Source organism: Echeneis naucrates, chromosome 3, assembly GCF_900963305.1.
Source record: "Echeneis naucrates chromosome 3, fEcheNa1.1, whole genome shotgun sequence".
In the NCBI taxonomy this organism is placed as follows: Eukaryota; Metazoa; Chordata; class Actinopteri; order Carangiformes; family Echeneidae; genus Echeneis; species Echeneis naucrates.
The window spans coordinates 18,167,754-18,178,034 of NC_042513.1; the positions used below are offsets into that span (position 1 = coordinate 18,167,754).

The 10,281-nt window shown below is 40.8% G+C and overlaps 1 protein-coding gene across 4 annotated transcripts in view; it reads right to left on the bottom strand.

Moving 5' to 3' along the window:
• The window catches only part of dpy19l3 (dpy-19 like C-mannosyltransferase 3), a 61,834-nt gene extending 58,820 nt beyond the window's left edge, over positions 1-3,014 (bottom strand). For 2 of the 4 annotated variants that reach the window (XM_029498632.1, XM_029498630.1), the window contains exons 1-3: positions 2,771-3,014; positions 2,000-2,129; positions 1,341-1,468 (exon numbers count right to left, since the gene is read on the bottom strand). In XM_029498632.1, the coding sequence (XP_029354492.1) occupies positions 1,341-1,468; positions 2,000-2,120 (249 nt within the window). In that variant the 5' untranslated portion in view covers positions 2,121-2,129; positions 2,771-3,014. Of the gene's footprint in view, positions 1-1,340; positions 1,469-1,999 lie in introns of those variants that run through there. The other 2 variants (XM_029498631.1, XM_029498633.1) reach the window with 2 other exon arrangements.
• Between the last annotated feature and the right edge of the window lie 7,267 nt (positions 3,015-10,281).

Sequence of the window (10,281 nt, forward strand, 5' to 3'; positions counted from 1 at the left end):
CATGTGGGTCATTTTGCAGGCTTGAAAATCAATCCATCACAGTGCATGGAAAAACAATCACCCCATTTCAGGATGAAGTGTTCATGACATGTTTGACAGCGATTTTAGGGAGAACCCTGGATGAGGGCTGCATCTGAATGGCATTTATATTGAAGCTACATTTCTTCTCGAGATAAGCAGAAAATATGAGTGGATTTTTTTAGCTCTCCCAACTTTAAATGGTGAGACATTTTCCATCTGCACATATCTGTATGTGATGGGGTTCCACATGGATGTTGAAACCTGAGATAACCTCAATATAAAAGCGTCACATCAATCAGGCATTCCCTGCTTTCATTAACGAGAATCTTGTAAACGAGACAAAAGAAATCCATGTGTTTCCAACATTCCCTGACCTTCTTCCTGAATGACCCAGATCCTGTAGCAATACTTTGTGATCAGATACCTTTGAGACAAACAGCCTTTAGTTTTCGGGTTCTTTCCAAATCACTGAGACACCTTTACGGTAGAAATCAGTGGCAAAAGATCATGACATAAACATCTTTTACCATGCACCGTCTTTATCAAAGTTCAAGAGAGTCAGGAGAGTCGGTGCTGCTAGAGGTAAAAACATTCAATTGCCAGTGCATTGCAGGCTAACACACAGAGACAAACAACCACTCACATTCAGACTGGCACAGCAAGTTACCACCAACAGATGAGACCAATTCTGAGTTTCAGGAGCGCGCCTGCTCATTTTTGCTTTGTGTGACTGTTCACTCTGTCTTATGTTCTACATAAAATTGAGAGTCTGGTCTGTGGTTAGGCTAATGCTTCAAAGTACCTGTACCAATATGTGCAGATTGGACTCAAGTACGTTTACTACACATTAAACTCAAGCTTTCCAGCAATGGACTCACTGTTTAGACATATTTCAGTCTATTGTCAAACAGTCCTGTTTTTTTATTTGTAAATTCAGTGGTAAGTGTCTAAGTTAGTCCCTTGTACAGCTGCTCTGTTCTGCCACTGCGCTGTATATGCCCTTGGGTTCTTTCACTGACCGTTTGATATCAGTTTGTCAAATCGCTTCATCGTCACAGTCTGAGTTTAGCTCTGTTAATTCGACCTCTTTTACTTTCAACCTAAAATTGTACCTTTGAACCAATCTCATGCAGGTGCAGACCAAACACTGAACTTCAGGCCACATCGAATGCAATCACAGGGCAGATGCACTGATTGTGCTTTACCCCTGCTGTTACACCAATGGGCCTTTTCTGCAGCTGACATTTGATTTTGTTATGATAGGAAGAATCACATCTGTTCAACTCCAGCGTGAATTAAATGAAGGGAAGGGACTTTACCCTGATGTTGGAGAACCATAGGTCGTTCTCATGCAGCATGGCCACGTAGATACAGCACAGCAGGCCGAGGCCAACAGACACAGACCAGCCAACAGATGTCCAGACTATAGCACCCCACGACCAATCACCTGCAGTAATATTAATACGTCATTTCATTATTGCTGTTAAGTTTAATTTGTACAACTTGAAAAAAAAAAAAAAAATCACTATAACAAAACAAACAAAACAAACAAACAAATGTTATTTGTGTTATGACAGTTCAAATGCCTACTGTCAAAATAAGGGATCGTTATTTAAGTTATTTCTTGGATTTCTGTTCAGTGGTCATTAGCAAAATGCAGATTGGTCACACAACATAAATGTTATATAAATATGTATTGTTTATATGTATTAATATCTGTATAGAAAGAACCAGACAGATTCTGTTTATTATGCCTCACATCCTCCAAGGATGCAAACCAAAGCTTTGACCAAAGCTGGTCAAAGGTCAGAGGTCGGGCTCAGATAAAGAGTACTGACCCCAGAGCTGGATCTGACTAAGACACTCTGGCAGGCTGCCAGCCGTGCTCATTTCTCCATCAAAGTGCATTCTCTGCCGCAGCTGGGGCTGGGTGGTTTGGTTTAGGGAGTCAGCTGAGCGGTGGCGGGGGCTCACTCACCGTGCAACATCTTCTCTGGGTGGTGATCGGTGCAACAGTTAGTCTGCTGGGGCTGAAAGTCTGCACCAAGAGGAGGATGTTCCTTCCCCTTGCTGCCCTTCCTCTGCCGCAGGGCCGTCATGTTGGGACGCTGCGGGACAGGCAGACAGCAGCAGTGTGTCTAATTACTTGCATTTATTTGACGCGCGCGCGCACACACATACACTATATACACCTTATCACAGGGCGCGCGAACAGCGCGTACGTCACGCCAAAATGAGCCAAAAGCAAAAAGCGGTTGTTTGTTTCCCGCCGCCGTCTGGAGTCCGTCCGTCAAACACCTACGGAGACCAGCGTTTCCAGGTCAGATCCGCTGCCAGAGGAGCATCAAATCCGGAACCACCACCAGCACCTCCTCCTCCCACTCCCTCCCGGATAACAACGCGAACCCAGCCGGACTCTAACCGGACTCTAACCGGGGTACGTGAACACACACACGTCCCCCACCGACGGGAGGGACGGCATTCACTCTGCTGGTGAGATGGGATGAAGATAAAGAGCAGATTACGCTGCTGTGTTTTAGCACGACACTTTTAAAACAACAAAAATAACCGTCATGTCATTATCGATGTGCAGTTAGTTTTTTTTTTTTTTTTGGTTTGTTTGTTTATTTATTCTTTCTTTTTTTTTTTTTTTTTTTACATAAAGGCGCGCTCCCGTCATGGACGCCAGATTTTCTGTCTGTCCTGACGGCAACAAAGACTTGAGCCAACGGTCGGTCAGTAAGCTCACCCTCCTCTACAGCAGCGGCTCATAGGCTGGTCCGACAGCTCTCCTCTCCACCTCTCTTTCTCTATTTCTCTGAGCCCACTCGCTCTTTCATTCCTCTCCCATCTCTCTCCTTTTTTTTCCGCTCCCGTTAAAACGCATCGGTCAGCTTCGTAGCTCAGAGGCTGTAACCGCGGAACAACACCGGAACACACGGCGGCGCGCCTTCACAATAAAAGCAGTGAACGGCAGGAGCGAATGTCACATGCCAGGCTCTTTTTGGACAAGCTTAAAATAATCTGCACAGGATGATGATGCTATAATAACAACAAGAACAACATAAAGGACAATAATAAGAATGACATCAACAAAAAAATAATGATAATACATGGCTATTTTTAAAAGCCTATCACGTTATACAATCATCAACTTAAAAAAATAAAAGCAATCATTTAGTTGGGTATGGGTTGTTTTCTTTTTGTTGTTTGTTTGTTTGTTTGGACCAATTAATGTGACAAAGGTTTTGCACAGGCAACACTTAAAGCCCACAGAAGATCTATAATTTGTTATAGTTTTGTGAAGACGGAGATAGGTACACACCAAAACACACTTAGATTGTCACACAAATGTGAAGGCTTACATTGCCTATGATTATAGAGGATATTGGACTAATATGAAAGAAAAGGAAATAAGTCAACAAGACAAATAAAGGTAGTAACTCAGAGTTAATCTCACTAGATAAGAGGCCAATCATATCACCTTTTTTTTTTTTATATATATTTTTTTTTAATCCTTTCAAGTCCCCCTCCAATAGCAGAACTTAAGCACAGAAATGTGCCTTCAGTAGAAATGGAGCATGTGGCAACAGATATTTCATGGAGAAGTTAGTAAGAGTAGGAAACACACAGTGAATTGGTTGAAAAGTAAATGATGACTGCGATAGAGAGCGAGCATGCACAGCAACTAATCCTTGGAATACACTTTCAATGCCTTTTTTGATCAGGTCTCGGTTCTATATTAAAACTCTTAAGAGCATCAAAATGCTCATTGGGCCTTAAGATGTGCCATCAGGATTTTTGTGAAAGAGCGATCCTCTGATTTTGTTTCTTTGTTTCTTCTATCGCAAATCTGCTACATTTCTATTTATCATCCACTCAAAGAACAATGACCTTGAGAACCTCAGGGACAAAACACAGAGATTATTTTGATTCTGTAACCAGAAAAAAAAAAAATATATATATATATATATATGTATATATATATATGCACTGTGGCATATTGACCAAAAAACGCTCAGATGGTCACATACTGGATACTGAACTAATATAAAAGAGAAGGAACAGCTAGTGTTATTGCCTCACAGCAAGGAAGCAACCAAACTCCAAGGAAATATCTCCAGCTCGCTTGCTGTGCGGATCCTGTTTGGAGATAGAAGAGACTTCCAGAAGGACAGACATCACTGCAGCATGCCGAACAATGTAGGCTTCATGAAACAGTGTTCGTTTCTCAGTGAGTAACACATGAAAGCTGCTTGGAGTTTCCACCTAAAGTACAACACACAAAAAATATATATAATGCCAGTTAGGAAATGTTTGGAGTGTTTTTATGTCCTAGCACTTTCATGCATGGTGTCAATGTTTGTGGGCAGTTAATTTAACTCAATTTTTAATTGGTTTACTGTGTTTTGTTACTCAGTGTCAGTGTCAGTGTCAGTAGATTGATCGCAACATTGTAAAAGTGGATAATATCTTGTATTGCAAATGTTCACTGCTTCAAGACATCATCTTTCCAAGATGACCAACAGTGATGGCCATGTGCTGAATGCCTCAGACGTATATCTGCCAAAATCTTTTACAAAAGAAGGCCAAATGAGGTTAAAAAAATGTAGTTTTAACACACCAAAAACCAACTGTCCACATGTCAGGGTCATGCAACTGTGGTGTCAGATTAATCACAATGATGATTTCAATTCCTTTATACTACAACTAAACAGACATTTAAATAATTTACCAACAGAAATAATTACAGAATTATGTTATGAAATTAAATGAAAACTTTATATACACAAATGCAGACAAACTTTGCAGGTTTCTTCCGAAACAGGCACAGCATAGGTCAACAACTCAATATAGAGTGGATGAGAATATTCCAGAGGGCAGGGAAAATGACAGTGACAGCAATGATGAGGATGAGGAGTGTGTGCCAGCAGTGTCCCGCTGTAAGATGTAGAGTGGCGCATGCACTGCAGATGAGAGACTGCAGGATAATGAGGCTGATGGTGAGGTGGCAGAAGAATTGAGAATGGAGACACAATAACAATCAGGGAGCTCTCCCAGCTTCTTGAGGAATGTGTGAGAAAGAACCTATACCAGCCTTTTTGACAGACACTGTCGTCGATGACATCCTGGGCATCCATTTGAGCTATATCAAGTATAATGAAGATATACTGGTTATAATATCCTGGTGGACTTCCCTCAGTTGCAGAGGCTGTAATCGGCATCCACACCAGGCCCAAACAGTGTTCCTGATAGCAGGGGTTCTTAACCTTTTTAACCTCTGGGCCATATTTTCCCAGTTTAAAAGAACCGGGGCCCATTCAAGTATTAGCACTTTAATTTTAATCGATCTGAGGCTTGGTTTGATTTGTATTCAATAGTTAAATCCAGTCCACTTAGAGTTTCACAAGCTAAGACCTTGTGAAATAAAAGATATGATACACTGCGATCATCTCAAAGACATTTATTTATATGGTGTATGTAAACCTGCATATACGACAACACTGAACAGGCTAGCAATTATAACAAATGAAGTTGCCACAACAAAAATCCACCGGCTTTCCAACTAGCTTTGGATGTTTGGTGTCTGGATTATTTCAGATTTTTTTTCCACACACTCTGCCTCTCTACCTCTGTCCACAAGGCCTAACTTAATAAAGTCAGGGTAGTACTTACGCACACATTTGATGAGAGGTTGGCGTCGCTTCCATCTTCATTTTTTTGTCTTTTCCAAAACTTCTCCATAACTTCTGCCAAAAGTTTGCAGCATCCTTCTTCTGCTGCAGCTGATTGGAGCGTGTCAAACAGCTGGCCGACGCCTCACTGCCACAGAGTGGCAGGAAGCTAAAGGTGCAGAAGCGAAAGGTTTTCCGGGCCATTCATGGTTATACTGTAAATAAGAACGATGCAGATGTTTTGAAAGTCCTGTGGAAGAGCTGGAGAGTTGCATGGAAGAAGGAAATCATTCTGAAGGCTTGACAAAAAAAAGTTCTCTGCCACCGAACAGTTCAGAAAAACAGATAAATCTTCTGAACATAGAAGGCAAGATCTTCTTCCATGTGTTGGCATGATGACTAACAAAATACCTCCAAAAAAAAAAACAAAAAAAACACATTGACACACTGATCCAAAAGGCTAGCGTAGCAGGCTTTTCCAGATGCCTTGAGAATTGAAGAATTAAGCAAGTTAGTAAGATTTCAAGTTTATATCAACTCACATAGTAAAGCCAAACAGGTTTTTCATTTCATTTCGATGTTTGAATGTGAATTTGAAAATGCTTACAGTATTTTCTGCCTGCCCCCCTTTTATCGATCTTCATTTTATCTTTATTTTATTACATTTCTTTTTATTTTCCGACCAAGACCCTGGTATGTTTTTATTTAAAAAGAACCACCCTTTGTTCAGGGAATGGTGTTGTGTTTAATGTTTTCACTGGTTTGTGGTTTCAGTTTGACAGAAATCGAAATGAAAATGTTTGATTAAATAGGCAATTTATGTTGCTTGGCCAAAAAATAGCAGCTAATTTTCATTTTAATAGGACTTTTTTTTTTTTTTTTTTTCATCATTTTGGGTGGTAGGATCCACTCCATGTTATGGTAATTATTTAGCCAACAATTACCAAACAATAGCACTTGTCACGTGTCCATGCAGATTTCTCTTTCTCAGATCAAATTCAAAAAGCATTAAAACGTTTCGCATTTTAAAGATCACTAATTTTATTGAATCCATAATTCTTTGTGTTTTGGGATTTTTTTTTTATTTCTCTGTTAAAAGAGTAATGACACTGTTGGAATCTTTGACAAAACCAAGTCCTTCATCACATTATTTTGATTTGGCTAGAAGAATTTAACTCCACCCACACAGCTTAGTCAAGCATTTATCCTAATGGGCTGATCATGTGGCTCTGGAGTTTCAATTTGGGTTAACATCGAACACATAAAAAGGGAAAAAAAGATCTCATTCAGTTTACTTGGGCACAAATAAACCAAAACTTACAATGAGTTTTGTGGCTGGCTCTGAACCTGGATTGCTGCTGAGGTGGAGGCGCGTAGAGTCAGACAATGGCATCGACACCATGAATCATGGGAAACAAAGCTTATATGAGGCAGCCAATCCTATGTGGAGGTAAAGTGGACGTGTGGGGAGAAAAGGTAAAATCCTATTTAACCCCTGAGCTTCACTTACAAATGCATTTAACAGAAATCCCAAATAGCAGTGTCAAGTATAGGCTACAATATACTATAAATACTATACTATAAATTGCATTGCTGGACTTTTCTTTGGGTACTGTCATACTTTTTACGGCAAATAAATGTCACATAACAAAATAAGTTTGTCACATAAATTACCTGCGAGCTTGTTTGTTTTTCTTTCTTTCCTTGTGGGGAAATTTGACTGCCACTGAGCTGTTTCTGAACAATGTGATTTGAAGATATACTACATCAATTGACTGCTATTGAGCCATCACAGCAGGCAGGTAATGCAATGTACAAGACATAACATTAGGCGAAATACCACCAATCGTGCTATATTATTCAGTGTGAGTTCCTGCTAAGAGAGCTTTCAGAACATGTATTCAGAAAACACACAGACCTGAGTCCGCTGTGAAAAGGCTGCATCAGGTAACAACGACAATCTGCAAAACTCGGCAGGAGTGAGAAGAACAGTGAAAAATAGCAACATCAAACCACGTTTGAGGAAATAAGGATTATTGTATCTGATGCTGAAAATCTTATATGTGGTGCCAATTACAACAACACAAAAGAGGGAAATTGCCATGTTGCAACACAAGACTCAGTTCCAAAAACTTAGATACCATGCTGACATGCGGTAGGAAACTCGGGTATTTTAAAGGGTCATTAAAAAAAACTCAACAATCTTTCCTCCAGTTCCTCAACAGGCATCTATTGAATCTTGCAAACAGTTTTCCTTTTGTGTGTTTTCCAGGTTGAGATAAGCATCAGCAAGATTCCTGTCTTCACCTCTATACAATGGAGGTGAATTCAATCAGCCACAGCGCTGAAAATCCCATCTGAAAAATTTAAAAGCAGCATGATTATCTGGAAACAGCGCCCGCTGTAACTCCCTGGTCAGCGTCCATGCCATGGCCGGCCTTGGAACTATCCATTGAAAGTTCCTCTTCTCCCGCACGTATAAACAAGCACAATCAGGAACGCAACACCAACATATCAATTCAGTCAATGAAAAAACATTCTCTAACTGCACCGTCTTGACAAGTTCCCTGGAGACAGTAAGCAGGTCAAGTGGGAGAGCCGGGGGGCGTTCAGATGGAAAGGATGGAGTGCGTGTGCATGAAATTAAAGACCTGGAGATTATCAAAGAGATTCATGAAAATAAATTGGCATGGTTGCTGTCGGAGAGAAGGATTATTGGAGAAGAAAACAGATTGCCTAATGGCCACACTTTCTGACTCCGGCCTGTTCAGCTCTTGAATCATTTCCTCGGTTGCAGGCATACACCCTGGTCTGATTCTGTCCCTTTCCCTCCTCCTTTCATTTCTCTCAAGTCTTCTCATCCAAAGCACGGGAGTGAGACTGTAGGAGGATGGCCCATTAAAGACACCCCCACTCTCTCCCACTGTGCCCAATCTGACTCCCTTTAGCCGGCATGGGATCAAAAATCCTCTTTTTTTCACTCACTGTACTTCCAAACAAGATTCAAGGAGCAAGAAAATCTGGGAATTAACTATTAAACAAGTTGAAAAGTAAACCAACTGTAAGAGTCCCTTGAATTGATTCTGGAGTATCACCAGCTGGTGTCCCGCCCTCTCTTAAACCTTTCTGATTTCATTCATATGTGGCCTTGATCTCCACTTTCATGGTTGGGCCCCCAAAAGGTTTAGGTAGAAAACTTGATCCTTCAAAGAAATGAATAGATGAGGATGCCTTTTTTCTTCTTCATTTTATTATAAGTTTTTTTGCTTGAGCTGTCAGGGTTTCATGTAGGGAAAGGGATTACAGAAAAAAAAAAAATCTTCTTTAAAAATGTACATGCTGAGTGCGTCTGCGTGGGTGAGGTCATGGCAGATGATGGCTCGGCTTATCATTGCTCCGCGGGACCTCGAGTTACTGTACTCCATAAGAAGTGAGAAAGAAAGAAAACAAAAAAACCTGCCTGAATGCAGCAGTTGATGTAAAGCTCAATTGATTTGTGACTGGTTTTCAACAAGGCTTTTGAAAACGTGTCTTTGAGTGCATGCTAATTCTTCTCCCCATGTATCCAAAAGATTTAATTAACTGTTAACCTTGCACACAGCCTTGTATAACATGTTTCACTCCTCGCCCTAATTTCAAACCTGCTCTAGTAAGACGGCACAGCCTTGTCATTCCTGTGATCATGAGCAAAGAAATTCCAAAAATCTGGCAACTGCAAATATTGTAAGAGTTCTTTCTGCAGGTTACATGCAAGGAGCGCATTACATATCATACCGTCTATGAATTTAGCTCAAAATGGCGTGCACAGAAAATGCTACGGGCAGTTCGAGTTGCCAAATATTACCATTCGGACCAAAGCTTTCAGAGCTTGGAAGGGTTCATGAAAAACATCCATTGCGTCGGGATAAGACAACAGCTCATGGGGCATGGAGTTAAAAGGTTCCTGACTCGTGCTGGGCTCGTTTGGTAACCTTTCCACGCTTTAAGATGCAGGGAAGGGTTCGCGCTCACCTCAAAGTGTAATGGCTGATGTTTCTTCCTGTATTGAGACAGACCACAGAACTGACTCATGTCAATATACAGCAAGTTTGTTGGCAACATGACATTCAGGCTGACGCTTTAACGTTAGGGAGGAGAATAAATCACACTTTGGACGTTCTATAGCTCCCACCCGCTAGAGCCGGTAACATTAAGGCTTAGTCCAGACTGGGGATGAAAGTGGGTGGAGATTCTGTATCTGAATTAAATTCTATGAGAAACTGCTCCTACTTTTCACTTATTCGGTCTGTTTATTAAATGTTTTCCTCATGATTTTGGTCTCCAGTCTCTAGCCCTAACCCTTCCAAGTCTTTTTCAGTAATGTTCATTTGTTAAATCATGTTACTGTTTCAAATGTTCCACCCAGTCCAGATGGAGTCGAGGGCAGGTCAGATCCACCCCTTAGGTATTCCAGATCAACTTAGATTTAACATCTTTCAATGATTTCTGTCAAAAATCGTTCAAATATATGAGATAACAAATATAGGAATAAAGTTTGACATCTGTCCTGTCACCAGAGATGTTTGCCTGCAGCTGCTGAAAACAC